Raw genomic sequence first — 18558 nt, forward strand, 5'->3', positions numbered from 1 at the left:
CAAGATACTATAAAATTTTTTTGAGTAAAGGTCAGTAGTACCAACAGGAATCTGCAAACGAAATTCATTGGAAGCGCCTTTGACCATAAAAAAATATCCCACCATAAGTCTTTCTCTTTCCTTGCTTTTCTTCCAGCTTTCTTTTACCCCAGTACTGAATATCTCCTCTATAGTGCTACAGCAAAAGTTTTGAGAGCTAGGATTTTTCAAGATGGGAAATGCTTTTAGGCTCCTATATGGGAAATGTTGCAAACCCTCCACCACTGGGGATTCTGATTCAGTAGGGCCACCTTATACCACTACAGCTCCTGGGGTTTCAGCTCTTGCCCATGATCTCTTCAACTTTGAAATCACATCCCAGGTAATGATTATTTCTGTGTGTTCTCTTTGTTGATCTTTTTGAGCTGAACAAAGCTTCTCTGTTTGTTTAAAATTGGAAACTGGTTTCTTCAAGGTCCCTGAAGATCTCAGTCAGCATGTTGTATCATCAAGGAAGGCTCATGTCAAATGGTAACTAACATATCTGATGATGATGATGATGATGATCAACACCATCTGGTTAACTTTTCTTGGTCTGTTTTACATTAAGGTATGGAAAGTTATTGCAAGCATGGAAAGAAGCAAAACCCCCACCAAAAACACCTGAAGAGGTTGCTAGGCTTATTGTTGAGACCTTGAGCGGACATCAAAAGGCAGATGTTGAGGTATAAAAAAGGCCAATAGCATCAAAAACATTAGTTATGTACTGTTGTTAATGCTATTGCAGTGATGCTTTTTGTGTTCTAATTTACTTTTAGGGTTTATTGGAATTCTATGATCTTCCTCGTCCTTCTATTTTAGAGGAAATTTCTACTGGTGTCCCGACAAGATTGCCTGAAGGAGTGAAATTTGAAATGCGTACATTACCAGTGAGGATATTAAATGCCATTTCAATATTGTTCAAGGGAGATTGCTCTCTGGGCCAGTCTTGAATCCTCAATGGTGAAGGTATTGTACTCTAGATGTCTATTCTTGATTATCTTCAAGTTTTATCTTCTGTAATTCAAGAAGAAACAAAAGAGATTCACAAAGTTTAGAAAGTGTCTCGCCACCAAGGAAATGTTTAGCATTTAGCCACCAAAGCCAAATGCTAAACATTTCCTTGGTGGGGAGATGCTCCTAAGTTCTGTGAACTTTTGGGGTTCGCTTCGGACTACAAGAGATAAAAACCCGGGGATAATCGATAATAGACTTTCTGAGTATAATACCTCCACCGTTGAGGTCTGAAACCGGCCTAAAGAGCAACCTCCCCTCAACAAGTATACATATTGGATTTGATAATTTCGATGCTGTAAACTTCTTTAACTTAATCAGGTAGATGGGAATACGGTACCAGATGGGGATGGTTTAAATGTGTATGTGAATACTGATGATACTAGGGAGTCCTCGAACATACCTAGAGCCGTTCATATGGCTGCGGTTCGAAGATCAAAAGCACGTGCTAAGAAAAACTATGCCAGAGCCGATGAACTTCGCGAGAAGATTATTGATTCAGGATACCAGTTAGTTACATTCAACTTGTCAAATTTTTAGTACTACTGTGATTCGATATTGTTAATCGTTGTTTGTCTGCAGGGTCATAGACTTTCAAAACGAAGAGATTCTTGCTCGAAAGTATCGGATTCGACTGAGGTAACATTATCTGTTTGTAGGAATTTTATGTTCTATATTGTAACTTGTTGAAAGCATATAAACAGGGGTATAGATGCACCTGAGATGTTGATGCCGTTCGGAAAAGAAGCAAAACAAGAGTTGGTTAAGCTTGTTGATGGGAAATGTTTGAGAGTGCTTGTCTACGGGGAAGATCAATACGGTCGTTGTGTTGCAGACATATACTGCAATGGCATTTTCGTGCAGGTAGATACCCATTTTGTAAGCTTCAATTCGGTTTACCTGATAAGAACGAATTAATCTGCAAACCTGTTACTTGAACAGGAAGTAATGCTAAAGAAAGGACTCGCATGGCATTATGTAGCCTATGACCAACGGGTTGAATTCGCAGCCGTAAGTAAACAACAATCCTGTATGTTCTTGCACATCGTTGTGTTAAAACTTGTGACTATTGTCTTTGTACGTATGTAATATCAGTGGCAAAAAGAGGCTCGGGCAAAGAGAATCGGCCTTTGGGTACAACCAAACCCAGAGAAGCCATGGGAATGGAGGAAGAAGAACAAACGATAAGGTAGATAACACTGTCCTTAAGGATCCATAACATCTTGAGAAGTGATAAAAAGTACACAATTATCATATTTGTGTAAAGAACCATGTTTGATCCATTCCTATATCTCTTGTTTGTATGCAATGCTTATTATTATCAAATGATTGTCAAACATGTATATAGACATTACTTTTGAAACATGAATGTGCTCCTAAAATTGATCTCTAAGGAGAGCATTGTACCATAATATGGCATGCTCAACTCAAACATATGGACACCATTTAACAAAGACATAACATCATATTCATGTCGGCCGAATCAAAACATCTTCGTGTAGGACCAGAGCTCTATTTAAAATTTCCAAGCATAGATTTGCATAAAGATCTGTTCAGCATGCAAAATCCCCAACGGTGCAATCCATAAAAATACCAAAATCCGTTAACAGGGAAAAGAAAGCATATTCCATTAAATGAAACTCCTTTACATGTACAATTCAGTCATAACAATCTATGATCTCAATAGCAAAATACAGCAACACTTGAAGGAACAAAAGATGATAAAAAACAAATGATCATCGAAGGAATCACAAAGGGAACAAAAAATAATCAAGTGAGAGTGTGAAAAGAATAGAAACCACATCTCTATTTGGCAAAATAAAAGCAGCAAGTGAAGAAGCATCATGACCCACAACACTGCAAAAGCAATTATTTTTCAGTATCTATCAAAGAAAGCAATAAAAAATTAGCCTTTTAACAAGCATCTATAGCCATAACCAAGCATGCAAAACTGGTTCATATGGTTCCAGAAAGCAACAATAATGTGAATCAAATTTAGCTCTTTTTCCAAGCATCTAGAAGACATTAATTGATATCACCAGCATTTATAGCCATTGCGATACATTTGGCCAACAAGTACTTGCATATTGGTATCACCAGCATTAGCTTCCTTAAGAGCATCATCGAACTGTACTTTTACTAACTGGGAAACCACCCGAGCCAACAGAATCCGATCCGGGTCAACCCGGTTATCCATTTCCTTCTGCTTCACTCACTCCGCATCCAACTCGGACTCACTTTTTCAGGGAAAGAAACGTGGTTTACCGATTTGGGTTTTACGTGTTACGCTCAGTGAAGCTTATTTGATGGGACTGCTTTTGTAAAGTCTCGATCTTTCATTTGATTTTCCGATGAAAACACAGTCTTTTTCTCTTTTCTTTATTTGAATTTAGATTTAAAAAAAATGAAAATTAATGAATTAAGAAAAGAGAAAAAAAGGTAGAGGAAATGGGTTTACTTTGCTTGGATTATTCGATTGCTTTTCTTTTTTCTTATCTGGTTCAGATGGTGACAATTTCCCTTTTTGGGTAGGCAGCTTTGATCCTTGAGAGTTTGGAGAGTGAAATGTCCATTCTTGAAACAAATTTGAGCTTAAATTAAATATTTGATCAAGTTCAAACTGAGTATCAAGTTTCAAGTTCCGAATCGAGCTTAAGCTTACTAATATTTAAGTTTGGTTCGGCTCAATTACACCGATAAAGAAAACTAAAAGGTTAATCCTAGTTATACAATTGAACTTAAAATGCTAATTTTTAAAACATTTGGTTAAAAAAAAATTAAAAATGCTTTATCAAATTTAGTTAAAAGTGACAATGGTTGATTAAGATTAAATAAAAAGTGAACTACTTACTTAAAAAACCAAATTTGCTTTTTTTTATTATATTAAAACACTAAAATTGGATACTTACAAAAAATAGAAATATTAATTGTGATTAAGGATAATTTTGTTCTTCAAAAATCAAAATCCCACAGCTTACCCAAAAATTTCCCTTTTCCCATCTTCATCATTTTTTTAAAAAAATTTTGCTCCTGATTTTCATTCAATTAAGTGAAATTTATTGGAACTTAGCCTATCCAATTCCCTATTAAAGGTATGTTATTATATATATGCATGAGAAAGTTTGATTAAAGTTTACAGCCTGGAAAATAGGATTCAATTTCAAGAACATTGTTTTAGCACATTAAAAAAAAAGGGATTAATGACAATACATCCCAAATCCTCAAATTTATTTTTTGAAAAAGTAGAAAGTTTTAAAAGTTGTCTCTATACACTTTTTTTTTCCTTTAAATTTTTGTTTTCATCTACTTTGCTTCTTCCTTTCTCCAAAATGGACTAATACCAATATAGACTTAAAGGATAAGTATTCTAGTTTGAATTTTTTGAAAAAAGAAATGTTAAAGAAAGCAAAGCATTGGCTAGCCCTATTATATTGGTTAAATTATGTTTTTGGTCCTTAAATTATTATTTTATTATATATCAACGCTACTAGCGCGACTCGAACTCAGGCCACATCTGAGACATGAACACCCTGACCATCAAAATTATTATTATTTAACTTTGTGCATTTTTTTGGTTTTAGTAATTAGCGAGGATTTTGTTTTAAAAACTGTGAGTTGATTTTTTTCAAAAATTTTGGTTGGTGGAATTTACTAAATTTTGAATCAAAATTTATTTTTATAAAATATTTTTTCCTCAAAAATTTGTGTGTGTTGAATTCTCAATGTGGCTCCGCCACGGCTAACCAATAACATTACGAAAGTTAAAGGTCAAATTAAATTAAGGGACTAAATATCAAATTTAAGAATAGTATAGGGATTAAAACAAGAATTTCACCTTTTAAATTTCTTTTACATGTTTGAAAAAGTATTAAAATAAAAAAATAAAAGAAATCTGACATTGTTGGCCTTGATTATGTAATAAAGGTAGGTAGGGAAGGGGTTAGCTTCTCCAAGTGTGTCCCAACAGAGAAAAAATCATTAGCAATCAAAAGAAGATTGGAAATGGAAGATCAAATGGTAAAGGTTGTCGGAGAAAGATTTTGTGTTCCTTACACCATGGAACTTGTCGTAAAGAGGAAACTACAATCATTTTCTAAAACACTTTACGAAGCTTTCGACGCTACCGGAAATTTTCTTCTCCAGGTCGACGGCGGTGTTTGGAAATTTCAAAAGAAAAGGGTTATGAAAGATCCCGCCGGTTTGCCGGTTGCCACTTTGAGAGAAAAGGTACGTAATGAAATGAAAAATATTATGGTTAAAATATGTTATCAGTCCTTATACTTTTCGTTGTTAAATTTAGGTTCATTACTAAATTATTTGTAGTTACGTAGTTATCAATTAAGTTTTTTTTTCTATTTAAAAATGTTACACCAATAAATTTAATGAAATTTTTTTAATGACGTTAATAGTTAGACTTGATATTTGAAATTTGGAAAGTAGAGAGATTAAATTCATGAAAATAAAAATATAGGGATTAAACTCCTAATTTATGAAGAGTATAAAGACTAAAGGCACATTTTAACCACAATATTTTGGTTAAAATATGTCATTTGTCCTTTTACTTTTTCCAAATTTGGAATTTAGTCTCTATATTTTTATTTTCAGAAATTTAGTTATACTTTCATATTTCTAAAATTCAAGTTCAATTGTTAACACCGTTAAATTTTTCTTGTCAAATTTGTTGATGTAGCATTTTGAAGTAAAAAAAAAAACTCACTTGATAGCTATGTAATTTGCAATGAATATGAATTTAACAAAATAATTTTAAGAGTATTAACAATTTGATTTGAAAATTGAAATATAAGTAGACAGAGATGGACAGTCATTAAGATTTTGGGGGGTCTTTGGGGGCAAGACCCCCAAAGTTTTTGGAAATTTTTATTATAACCTTAAATTTTAAAAAATTTATTTAGCCCCCCCAAAGTTTTTGTAAATTTTCATTAAACCTTTAAAATTTTTGAGCGTTATAAATTAGACCTACCAAAATTTTGAAAATTCACATTAAAACCCTCAAAATTTTAGTTCTCTCAACTTAATGCCAAATTTGTCACTGGAACTAAAAGGTATAATCACTAAATTATAAACTTATGAAGAGTACAGGGATTAATGTATTATTTTAACCAAATATTGTTGTTTGGAAAGTGTTTTTTTTTTATTTAATGATGTATGGATTGATGGTAAATCTTGCAGCAGGCATTGTCATGGAAACATCAATGGATGATTCATCAAGGTGAAAGCTCAGAGAGAAACCATTTTCTTTGCACTGTACAAAAATCAAATGCGCTTAGGATCAAAAACAATCTGGATGTTTTCTTGGGGAATCGGTACAAGGATCATGGCAGAGATTTTCATGTCACCGGGAGTTTTTCTTCGCTTTCCTTCAAAGTTATCAGGGCTAATACAGTCATTGCCGAGGTAAAATTAACGGGTTAATTTAACTTTTAGTCCCTGAACTTAAAAATTAAGTTATTTTAGTGTATTTACTTTTTTTTATCCATTTTGATACGTGAACTTGACAAATAAGTTTTATTGTGAATTTGGATTCCATCAAGATTTGATGACGTGACATTATGAGATTGTGCCATCTTATCATTTGGATTTTTTTTCTTTTAGTTTTCGGGTGATGAAATGACACAATCTCTGAGACAATACAATGATTGCAAAGGTGAAATAGGGGTTAATATAACTTTTATTCCTTGAACTTTGCGATTAATTCCATTTTGATACCTGCACTTTTTTTCGTTTACTTTGATATATAAACTTGACAACTAGGTCTATTGTGAATTTGAATTCCATCGAGATTTGATGGTGTGGCACTATGTAATTGTGTCACTTCATCACTTGGATTTTCCTTTTTAATTTCCAAGTAATGACATAGCATAATCTCAAAATGATTCATCATTAAATCTTGATGGAATTTAAGTTTAATGACTAAAGTGAATCTAATTGTCAAATTTAGGTACCAAAGTAGACTTAATTGTTGAGTTCAAGGGCTAAAAGCTATATTAACTCTAAAATAACATAAAACTCTTTCCGCTTCAATTTTTGTTGAGCTAATGTTAAAAGACAAATAAACCTAAGCTCGGCCCATATTTTAAACGAGTTTATTCTTTTTTGTTAAAAACCATCTTTCGAGTTTAATGTTTTCATGCAAATCTTCTTAAATATCAAATTCACATTCAGTATTGAGCTCTTAGGTTAACCATTCGAGATGAGAAATCCTTACGTGTTCCTAGTGGCAAATGCTCATTGAAGTTGGGGACTCGATTCTTCAATTTTTGAAGATCTTAATCAGACTCTTAAATTTTTTAAAAAGATTTCATTAAATCTTTTAATTAAATCATAGATTCATTGTTGTATTATCCTTTCGTTAATCAAATGTGATGTGAATAAATACAGGTTAGGCACAACTTCACATGGGGGAGCTGTAAGGGGAAAGAAAGTTTCAAGGTTAAAGTATATCCAGAGGTGGACTATGCTTTCATTGTAGCTTTGTTGGTGATTATGAACGAAAGTGACGGTCCATAGTATCTAATGCTGTGTGATTAGTATCCCAGCACAATTTTATGGCACATATACATATATCTCTGTACAAAACCCAAGGGAAATTAACCTTAATGTGAGTGCATACGTTGCACCAAGTTTAGGGTGCCAGTTTTTTTTCCTTAATTTCTTTTGTATTTATTTTATTCCATCAATTTGGGTTGGGTCTTTAATTTGGGTTTAAACATTAAACTAGACGAGTTTAAAGACGAGTCCAAGCCTTAAATTATTTAAGTCTGATTTAAGAAAAAAATTATTTAGGTTTGGTTTAAGAAAAAACGTGATTATCAAAATACCCTTTATATGTTCGTAATACTAATTTAAAATATATGGTAATGAAATTTATATTTATATATGCTTTAGTATAATTATGCATAGAAACAATTAGTAGTATTGATACAAATTACGTAAGGGAGGAGAGTGAGGAGGAGTAAGCGGCAGTTCTATGGAAGTCAGTTCATCTAAGTGGAAAGCTAAAAAGGAATAAGAGGGCAAGCTAATTGCTCAAAGCAACTTTAAGGGTCGGGAAATTGATCCATTTTTCATCGTTGGGAATGTGTTTATAGTGGAGGTCCTCTTGTCTAGTAGCATGACGTGATTGGTTGTTATGAGGGAAGCTACTATCATGCAATACACGTAGGACGTGCACCCGTGGCCTTTTTTTGTTATGCATTCTATCAGTATAAAGTTGTTATACTCAAGTGTATTCTTATTGCCTCAAGGGAGTGTTTGCACCTAAAAAGCGGGCGCTTGCCTTTTTGGAGAGAGCAGAGGTTGGCACTCCTTTGATCATGGCAAGTGGTTCGATCAAGGCATCTTCTTAGACAGAGTCAATAGAAGGGTCAGCACTGTCTATACAACTGGTATATTTTATTTGATATATAAATGGTGTAAAATTTGAACTCTATAAGCATGTTAAGATTTTGCTACATATTTTTATTTGTTTTTAATTATTTAAATATAACTCAAGAACACAAGGAAAAATCTCAATCCACTTATGTAATTAAAAATTTCCACCGCTTATATACCGAATAATTATCTATAAATATATCTTTTACTTGAAACTTAAATCCAACCAAAATTTCAAATATAAATTATAATATTTAATAGGAAAAATATTTGGTACACTGCTAGTGAAGTTTTTAGACTTCATAAACTGGGTCAAAGGGTTAACAAGTGTCCTATAAAGGTACAATAGAGTATTAAAAATAAATATTAAAAAAAAAGAGATGACAATTTTTTAAAGTCATTTTTTGGAAAAAAAAAAAAGAGAGAACATTATCAATGTACCAAATAGTAACTCCATAGATTTAACAAAAATAAGAAAATTTGTTAATATTTTTATTTTTATATAATACCAAATTTAGCCCTCAATATTTACATAATTTTTTATTTTAATATTTTCTTAAACTAAATTTGACCATTAACCTTTTAAAAAAATTAAATCGCTTTTTTTAACGAAAGTCAATTAATTATCTTTTTAAAAATTTTAAATAAAGGATAGGAGTTCACCTCTGAAATTAGAAAGCAAAATGACATACGAAAGCCATAAATGGGACCAAAAAACCAAATGGATAGTGAAAGTGAAAGGGATATAATATAATACTTTTCTAGTGGCAACTATATGCTTTTGCAAATTCTAATTTCACACAATAGAATAAGTTTCCACTTTGTGCTTAAAAATTACGTAATTTCTAAAATTACCTATAGCTCCTCTCCAACCCATAAATAGGAGAATAATGTACTTCAGCACACTTGAACTCATATCCTCTTGTATTGACAATAATATTTATACCAATCGAATTAAGATTCAATCGACGTATTTAATATATTTTAACTTTAAAACCTTAATGTTAAATTATAACTTCAAAACTAAATTAACAAATTTAGTTGGTGAGGCAAAAAGAAAAAGGCATATTTTTGGGGCATAACCTTTTGAAAAGGGAGATACAGCATATATATTTAGGAATCATATGCTTTATATTTTTAGTTAGTTCAGATCCTTAAATATATGATATTGACTTGTTTAATTAATTTAATTATCCCTTTTTTTTCATTTAAATTGGCCCACAAAAACAAGATAATACAATAAATAAATAATTAAACAATAACACTAGTAATTTAGGGGTGGAATCAAAGACTAATAATACTAATTACTTACTTTCACTTTTTTTTTTTTTAACTTACTAATTTGAAGAACGGGACTTTAGTATCGTTGGTAAAGATCGAGATTTTCGGGTATTTGAGTACAATATTCAAGTTCAATCATGCATGACTATCATTAGGGATATGGTTAGAAAAAAATTTTAGGGGTCGAAATTAAGATTAATAATGCATGATTGTCATTGTGGTTTTTAAAATGCTTAAATAAAAAATGTAGCATTTTTGAAAATGAAACTATAATTTTATTAAATATTAATTTGAGATTTTATAAATTTTAAGGGTTTAAAACAAAAATTTCTCGTTTTATAGGATCAGAGCCCTTGCGAACCCCATGTTAATGTTTTGTTATTGTACATTTTATGTAATTTAATTTTATAATTATTTAAATATGTATTTGTAATTGTAATCCGCTTGTTCTAAGATTGTATTTATAAGCTCTAAAAAATTGGAAAAAAGAGAAGAAATTGGTCACCGCATCTCCATGCTAAATTTGAAATGGAAATTGGATATGTTCATGGTAGAAAGCGATATATTCATATGGATCATTTAATATTCCCCATTTATTTTTGGGCATATGCTTTTGATATTGAATATTACTCATAATTTAAATATATATATGGAAAATAATCAAATCAAGTCCTTAATTGGAATGCTCTTCTTGGTCCTATATGATATGATTTGCCTCATATCATGCAATATTCATTATTTGTAAAGCTAATACATGATAAAGTTATATTTAGATTCTCTAAACTTGGCTCTAGTTTCATCCACAGATTGAAATTATTAGATTTTTCTAGAGAACGATAGACATTTTCGACAAACTTGTTTTAGTCCTTGGCAAATTAATTCGGGTAGTGGTATAGATGAGTTATAAGAGATTGGAAAAGCGTCATCGTAGAACATGTCCCTTAAACAAGAAGGAATCATCACATGACTCAAATAAAAAATGGGGTTTTAAGAATAAGAATGATCACATGATTAAAAATGATGCCAAGACAAAAGTATCCACTGTTCCCCTTCTCTGTCGGAGATTCTCATCTTCATTGATTGATAATCACTAACCTCTATCATCATATGGTGCAACATGAACAAAAGGCATCACATATTCCATTAAAATAGCCTAATAAATAGATTCTTTAATGTTAGGCTGCTCCTCACGTTGCACGTATAATCTCATCCCAATATAAATTCAATAATGATTAGAAAAATAAAAAAATTTATGATAAAAGTTATTAATTTAATATATTAATATAGATATATATAAATTGATATTGATCGAAACAACATTGAACTAGAACATATCTTGAACTACATGATGTGACCAATTATTATGACTGCTCCTATATTAAGAATTAAATTATATTTTATCTTATTTATTTTAAAAATTAGACATTTATAAATTAATTATTGTATTATTATTTTCATTAAAAATTAACGTAATTAGCAAATTTTAAACGTAAAAATATAGGATAAATTAGAGGAGGGTCTTACTTTTAAAATAATAAGGAGAAAAGAAGTAGAAGTATCTGCAATAATAAGAAAGTGAAGAAGATAGCAGATATTTATTAGACAATGGAAACACCGAAAATGAGAAGGAGGAGGAGGAACTCTTCTCATGCTGGACCCCACACACTTCACTAAATCCAATTGCATTGGAAAACAACACTCACAACACAACAACAATAATAAGTTACCAAATTGACAGTTCTGACACAATAATTTTAACACCAGACCCAACTCAACTCATGGAACTCACATCTGTTATCTTATCCACACGTGGGAGGAGGAAACTAAATTGCAAGAACAAGACCCGGAACTGATTTCCCCACCCGGTTGGAAAGACTACTCTCCCAAACGTAAGGGCAATGCACCGGCGCAATCTCCGCCGTCGAAGAACTGCAAGCTGACGGTGGAGAGTCTCCAAGGCGAGTAACGGTGAGAGAAGTGTTGAAATACTCCCTCACTTGGGTGATTGTCCCATCACGAACAGTCCAAGCGTGAACCCAGGAGATCGAACGGCTGTTGTCACAGCCTTCGACGATGACGGTGGATCCAAAGGCGGTGACTAAAACAGGGTCGACCTCGAAAAGGAAAGGATCGTCGGATGAAGCGCCGGTGAGTAAGCGCATCAAAAACTGGTGAGTGGGTGGACCGTGGAACCACCACTCTAGATCGGGAGCAAGGATTTGGTGAACGGTGTTGACGTCTCGTGTGTTTAAGGCTTCATAGAGGGCAAGAACCACCGCTTGGTTCTTGTTGGTTTCCTCCACGATTTTTTGCTGTGCGTTAGCCAGTTCTTAGCAAAACGAACCAAAATAGCAAAGCAAAGATGATTTGGTTTTGTGCAATCAAAAGAGAACCGGGGAGGGGTCTTATGTGAGGATGTAAGGAAAAAAGGGTTTATATAGAAAAAAACGGGTGATTTTGGGTTTTGATTCGCTACACCCGTTTCTCGTTTCATAATCTAAGCTAATGTGGACAAGTGAGAAGAATGGGGGTTACGTGGCTGGACAAGAGTGGATTAAGCGACAAAGTGGGTCCCATGATGATGAATAATCAGGTTTTAATGTACGCGGCTAGGTGGGGATGATGACAGGTAGCAAATAGTCATAAAAAATTCTGCCGTACCCAACTCCTTTTGACCCCACAAAAACTTATAAAATAGTAATTAAATTATCCAAAAAAAAATTATTTCTGTTAATTTTCTTTTTAAAATTGGGCTAGCGAGTTTTAAGTAACGATTGATACGGTAAATTAATATATATCAGTAAGTAGATGAACATACCTTAGATCCAATCGATTTGACAATCAATTTCAAAGATCGAAAAAGAAAACTATTTACGTTTTAGTTTATAGGTCCGTAATGTTTAAAGTTATATCATGGAAAAGATTGAATTGTAGAGGAGAAGAGAAAGAGAGCGTTCGATTGGTACAAGTGGTGCGAACAAAAGTTATGCAATAACGATTTTAACAACTTAAATGATAAATTTCAAATAGTTCAGTGGTCATAACTTGTTGAACTTAAATAATCAAAATGTAAACTTACTAATCGTTTAATGACATTTAACAATTTATCTTTCAATCATAGATTAATTTCATCATATCTCCTCAATCTATAACACAAATTTCAAATTAGTCCAAAACTTCAAAACCTGCTAATTGAGTTGTAAAAATATCAACTTTAAGTATCAATTAAGTTCTTTTGTTAGCGCGTAGAAATTAGTTCTTTTTTATGGTAATGTAATTTTTTTTTTCTTGATTCATCGTTTCGGATTGGAAATCTAATCAAGTATAAAACCTCATTCAACTTTCCTTCTTCTTTTAAGTAAGACATCATAGAATAGAAAATTTTCACGAATCGAGTATGTATACTTGAAAAGTGGAAGAGGTTTTTAATGTTTAACAGGCAATATCAAAGCAAGCAAAATGGCAAAAAAGTTGGCTCCATTATATTAATGGCACAACTTTATTTTTTGTTACATATCAAGGATTATAAAACTTATGTATGTACACATGATAGGTTATTTTCATTTCACATCACCTTAGTTTTCATTTCACTTTAATCACTAATTGGTATTTTGTCTCACATGATAGGCATTTTCATTTCATATCGCCTCAATTTTTTTTCCTTAAGGATTTAACCATTCATGGTTTTTGTTTCATTAGATGGGATGTGTTTGTTTGTTTTTTTTTCTTTTTTTATCTAGAACTATGCATAGTCCTTCACCAGCCTGTAAATAAAAAGATAATGCATTTTAACGCTCTCGAATCTACGTATTTTTATATTGACAACAATATCTATGCTAATCGAACTAGAAATCCTCATATATCATTAATTGAAAGTCCAAACAACTTTGATTCAAAGCATACCCAGGCAAGTTACAATAACCAACCATGTGTTGAGAAATGTTCCCAAGTTGCAATTGATGTTATATCTAATAGTTGTAATTGGCACCAACAAATAGGTTTTATATGGTGAAAGTACCATAAAGAATCTTGTGCTAAGAGTTAATTTGCATTTTGTTCTTTCTACTAAAAAAATAGACAAATTAGTCCATATATGTTAGATTAAAGAGTAAATTGGTTCTTTTTGTCAAAAATTTCATCGATTTGTACTGCTAAAAATTGGCATGACTGGTGAAATAATCAGACAATAACACATGGCGTGCCATATGTACCTAATGCTAACGTATCGAGACCAGCTGTTAATAGTAAAAATGTATAAATTTTTTAACAAAACAACTAGTTTGTTCTTCCATTTAATGTTTACAATGACTATTTTTTTTAAATAAAGTGACAAAATATAATCTAACTCTTAATACAAAAAGTCTAGTTAGCCTGCCTTTGTTGAAAACAAAGGCCGTGGACCATGGTAAATAATAGTTGGTGTTGGTTTGGAGACAGGCCATGCTCATCTATCATCGCTACAGCACTAAAAAGGGTCCCTCCTTGGCCTTTTGATCAAGATCAAACGCCTGTTGTAGTCCACAAATTGTCTAGTAAGTGGTCCTCAATTGTCCCTACCACTATCACATTCCCTGTATCAGGATGTAAGGTTGAATACTTTGGAAAAGTGCAGACAATTGCTCCAATAGCTTGCCAATGTAGCTAGAATTGAAAGATGGTAATATTTTGGAAAGTAGAGATTAATGTGACAAGGACCCAAATTGCGCAAATGATGTGGACTAATATATGATTTGTCAATTTCCCCATAAACTTTTTCCAAAAAAATAAAAATGTTGACAGACAAAATAGTGAGTGATGCTTTGTTATATTAGGATCATGGAAGCTTTTTGAGCTGGAAATTTCAATTTCAATGAGCTATATGCTTCCTGTGCAAATCAAATCAATGAGCTATTGCCTGAAATGGCTGATGGTTAAAAGCACCCAGTCTCGCTCCCAAATGGATTTAGCCCTAGTGGGGTGGGTCAATCAAGTTCCTTTCAACTTAATTGCTATTCGTTTAGGGGAATAGCACCAACAACTATGAAAATTATTTATTTATTATTAATTATGTCTTTTTTTTACTTCAAGTTCCTAATTGTTTCTTCTAATAATATCATATTCAAAATTTAAACTTGCGATCTGTTTTGAGAATACAATGTGCTTTATCATTACACCAACACTCATTAATGCTATGTAAATTAATTATCCTTCATGTAGCCCATCGGTTGTATCAATCCCCATTTGATGAAAACGAAAGTGTTGATTCCACTACATGTCCTTAAACTATAATTTAGATTGTCAATTAATTTAAAAAATTTAAATTATTCTAATTAAACTTTTAAAGTGTTAATACCGACTTAAATTAATGAGCTATTACCATAAATGGGTCATGATTAAAAGCACCTAGTCTCCCAAATGGATTTACCCCTAGTGGGTTTGGGTCAATCAAGTATCTTTCAACTCAATTTATTGGAGATAAATTTGTGCAAGCAACGAATAAGAAAAATAATAAAGATATTAAAAAAATTGAATATATAAATTTTATATGGAAAAATTCATCTGAAGACGGTAAAAAATTACGAGTAAAAATAATTTCACTAAATCAACAAAAACGAAGAGTACAAAGATGAAGATAAAAACTAAATCTTGAAACCCAAAAATAAGAATCCTCAAAATTTAAACACAAAATTCTCTGAAAGCTTGTAAAAACTAATACTTAAATGTGTTATGGGTTAATCTTTCTAGGGTAGAAAAGGGTCTACTTATAGGCTAAATTCGAAAGTCAAATAATATTAAAATAATCTACACTAATCAGAATTCGACTGGGACAAATAATCAGAATTTGATTGGAAGAAGAAAATCAAGAAAATTGCATGACACGTCGCCACATCCCCTAGCGTATCGTCGCGACGTCATTTATGCTTCTCCCTTGTTTCGTCGTCGCATTGTCATGACGTTACTCTTTGTTTGTGTCTTAATTTGACTTAAATGCGAGACATACTCCACACAATTGCTATTTGTTAAGGGCAACCATGAAGGATATATATTGCATTAGTGGTACCAAGAACATTGTAAATTAGTTTGATACCCCCGTAGAAAAGTAGCCCACCTATTGTAGCAATACCCAATTGATGAAAATGAAAAGGTTAATTCCATTAAATGTCCTCAAATTATAATACGAACTTTAAATTAATCTTAAATTTTCAAAATATTCTAATTAAAATTTTAAAGTGTTAATATTGTGTCAATTAATCAAGTCATTTTGTCAACTCAGTATCAACTTAAGAGTTAAATGTTAATTCTTGATCTTACATAGAGTATATTTAAACACATAAATTAAATTTTGAATACGTTTGCACCTATCGCATAGATAGCTCGATTCACACATGTTTAAAAAATAGTGCTACTAGATTTTAATGGTGTTGTCCTTTTTATAACATATCATATCCAAATTGTTGATACAATAGGCAAATAAGTGTTAAAAATTTAATCCATGTATTTTGAATGTGCTCCACGTTAGATTCAAGCTAGCATTTAATGCATACCAGACATTAGATTAGTGAAATGACTTAATTGATATAATACTAATAGTTGAAATTTAGGGACTAATATAAAATATGGATAATAGTTTAGAGACCCTTGCTGAACATAACCCAAAAATAAATGTCAACAAGAGTTCAATTGCTCAATGAGTAGAAACCAGCCTGTAACCATTAGCCGCAGTGTGGTGGTTGCTCAGTTCATTTTTTAACTATGTGTTTGACAGTTCAATCCTTATTCATAAGAATCGTGCACGTTTCATAACCAATCGTTTACTTCTTCAAAGAGCGCATGCAACGAGAGTGAGGATTTCACAAAATTTTATTATTATTTTTTCACCAATTTCAATGAACATTCAACTTTGATGATACAACGTTCACCAGCCTATATTGTCAAATTGTGCCACCTATGCCAAAATTACTTCATCTCTAATGTCGTTTTTTTCCCAGAAAAGAGCCAAGGTTAATTGCAAACGAAAGCAACCTAAATTTTCTGTCATCTAATGAAGGAGCTGCCTTCAATAATACGCTCATTTATGCTATTTTATGATTTCAGATGTATATTATTAGCATGTATCCTTTTTGGGGGGGCTTTCCAACGGTGGCTACTAGTACAGGACGGTACTTGCTTGTAAGGGCGTAGCTTAGATGGCAAGAAGAGGGGCTTTTGCCCCTTAATTAAGTGGCTCAATGCAAAAGTTTGGCTTTTGTTTGGCATACAAGGTCACGTTCCATTAATTAATATTTTAATCGGACATAAATTTTTAATTTGAAGACTCTATTTTAAAAAGTTACAAATTTATCATTAAAATATTTGAAAATTTTTATTTAAATCAGTAAATTATTCAAAGTTTTTATTTAAGTCCTTGAGTTGTTAAGTCTTTTTTCTTTTTAAAAGTTTGGCTAGCGAACTCCAAGTGAATTTGATAGTTGGTACGGTAGATCAGTACCCATCGACAAGTAGAAGAACATATCATAGATGTAAGTCGATCAGACAATCATTGTCGGAGATTGGAGAAGAAAACTGTTTGGATTTTGGTTTACAAATTTTTGAAGTTCAAAGCTTTTTTATTAAAAAAAAAAAAGCTAAGTACAAGCGATGCGAACAAAAAAGGCCATACATCAGCGATTTTAAATTTTAATAACCTAATGACTTAAATGAAAATTTCTAAATAATTCAATGACCATTTTGTAATCTTTTAAAGTTAAGAGACTAAATTAAAAATTTACTAATAATTTATTGACTTTGAATATAATTTACCTTTAAATAAATAATTAAAAACCTAATAAAAACTAAAAATCAATGCAACTAATTCAATCCTCGATTTTTTATTTTAATTCTCAAATTTTTACCAATTCCAAACAGTTCACTCAAAAAACCTATTCGACCATTATATGTGAACCGATATATCAACCAATTTTTTATTCAACCGATTCAACTCCTATATCTTCCATTTAAATAACACTGTTATCAACCCTTTAGACAGCTTGGAGTTGCTGGCTATGATTATGACGTATGCAAAAAAAATGGTCTATTAAGTACCCAAAAATAGCAGCTACCTCGTAACTTCGCAAGCAATTTTCTATTGACAGATATTGTACTAGTCACTGTCCGACCAGCTTGCAAAACTCCAATAAAGAATTTTTATGTTAAATTATAGTTTTGGTCCTTCTACTATATTCATATTAAGGATTTAGTCTCTTCACTAATTTTATTTATTTACTTTTATAATATTATTGATTAGTCCGGATAGTTAACATCATTAACCATTCCAATTAAATTCTGATTTGGATTTAGAAAGAAAAAAGAAACCACACTTTCCAGCCCCATAAAATCTATGTTAGCAATATGAGTAAGAGTATTTTTTTTAAAATTGAAGTATTATTTTAATTAAAATAGTTAATAGCGTTACCTATTTATATTAGTTAATAACAGAATATAAAAAAGGATTAAATTAAGCTAAATTTAAATATAAGGGCTAAATTCTAAATTTGGAATTAGTAGGTGGACAAGAACTACAATTTAACTTTTTTCTCGCTTGCGTGTTCAGGTGTGGGCTTTTCTACGTGTAACGCAATACAGATCTGATGTGAATTATGTTATCAAGTTATGAAATTAATGACCTTGGAATTTTAAAGTTTGGTTAATAGTATAATATTAGTACATTTTCGTTGAGATTATTTGTAAGAGGTAAACTGTTTATTTTTATTTGTTTCAGGTTACATTTTAATTATTTCGTTTGAAATGTTACGTTTGAGTCATTTACGTTATCGTTTTGTTACGAAATGATCCCTCTGTCGTAAAGATCTGTTATCTCCTAAAACGACAATTCAA

The 18558-nt window shown here is 31.8% G+C and overlaps 3 protein-coding genes across 5 annotated transcripts; 2 read left to right on the forward strand and 1 right to left on the reverse strand.

Moving 5' to 3' along the window:
* Positions 1-30: 30 nt before the first annotated feature.
* LOC107931820 (staphylococcal-like nuclease CAN2) lies at positions 31-2397 on the forward strand. Its single transcript, XM_016863774.2, has 9 exons — positions 31-361; positions 455-510; positions 590-704; positions 798-908; positions 1354-1541; positions 1615-1671; positions 1737-1896; positions 1975-2043; positions 2128-2397. Exons 1-9 carry the CDS (start codon positions 212-214, stop codon positions 2218-2220), a joined length of 999 nt encoding a protein of 332 aa, XP_016719263.1. The 5' UTR covers positions 31-211; the 3' UTR covers positions 2221-2397.
* Positions 2398-4031: 1634 nt separating this feature from the next.
* On the forward strand, positions 4032-7701 carry LOC107931765 (protein LURP-one-related 14). 3 transcript variants are annotated; one of them, XM_041103818.1, is made up of 4 exons: positions 4032-4124; positions 4957-5259; positions 6223-6447; positions 7432-7701. In XM_041103818.1, exons 2-4 carry the CDS (start codon positions 5035-5037, stop codon positions 7558-7560), a joined length of 579 nt encoding a protein of 192 aa, XP_040959752.1. In that variant the 5' UTR covers positions 4032-4124; positions 4957-5034; the 3' UTR covers positions 7561-7701. The 3 variants fall into 3 exon arrangements, with proteins under 3 accessions (XP_040959752.1, XP_016719184.1, XP_016719185.1); XM_016863695.2 differs by lacking the exon at positions 4032-4124 and having other exon boundaries at positions 4936-5259; XM_016863696.2 differs by lacking the exon at positions 4032-4124 and having other exon boundaries at positions 4936-5259; positions 6226-6447.
* Positions 7702-11281: 3580 nt separating this feature from the next.
* Positions 11282-12139, reverse strand: LOC107931840 (wound-induced protein 1). The gene has a single exon (XM_016863797.2). It carries the CDS (start codon positions 11865-11867, stop codon positions 11529-11531), a length of 339 nt encoding a protein of 112 aa, XP_016719286.1. The 5' UTR covers positions 11868-12139; the 3' UTR covers positions 11282-11528.
* Between the last annotated feature and the right edge of the window lie 6419 nt (positions 12140-18558).

Source organism: Gossypium hirsutum, chromosome D10, assembly GCF_007990345.1.
Source record: "Gossypium hirsutum isolate 1008001.06 chromosome D10, Gossypium_hirsutum_v2.1, whole genome shotgun sequence".
Classification (NCBI taxonomy): Eukaryota; Viridiplantae; Streptophyta; class Magnoliopsida; order Malvales; family Malvaceae; genus Gossypium; species Gossypium hirsutum.

Bases quoted from the DNA above. Each gene is read 5' to 3' on its own strand.
- LOC107931820 (XM_016863774.2), top strand. From the start codon at position 212: ATGGGAAATGCTTTTAGGCTCCTATATGGGAAATGTTGCAAACCCTCC. The intron at 511-589 runs GTAACTAACATA...TTTTACATTAAG, and splicing joins AGGAAGGCTCATGTCAAATG to GTATGGAAAGTTATTGCAAG. The intron at 705-797 runs GTATAAAAAAGG...ATTTACTTTTAG, and splicing joins ATCAAAAGGCAGATGTTGAG to GGTTTATTGGAATTCTATGA.
- LOC107931765 (XM_041103818.1), top strand. From the start codon at position 5,035: ATGGAAGATCAAATGGTAAAGGTTGTCGGAGAAAGATTTTGTGTTCCT. The intron at 5,260-6,222 runs GTACGTAATGAA...TAAATCTTGCAG, and splicing joins TTGCCACTTTGAGAGAAAAG to CAGGCATTGTCATGGAAACA. The intron at 6,448-7,431 runs GTAAAATTAACG...GAATAAATACAG, and splicing joins CTAATACAGTCATTGCCGAG to GTTAGGCACAACTTCACATG.
- LOC107931840 (XM_016863797.2), bottom strand. From the start codon at position 11,867: ATGCGCTTACTCACCGGCGCTTCATCCGACGATCCTTTCCTTTTCGAG.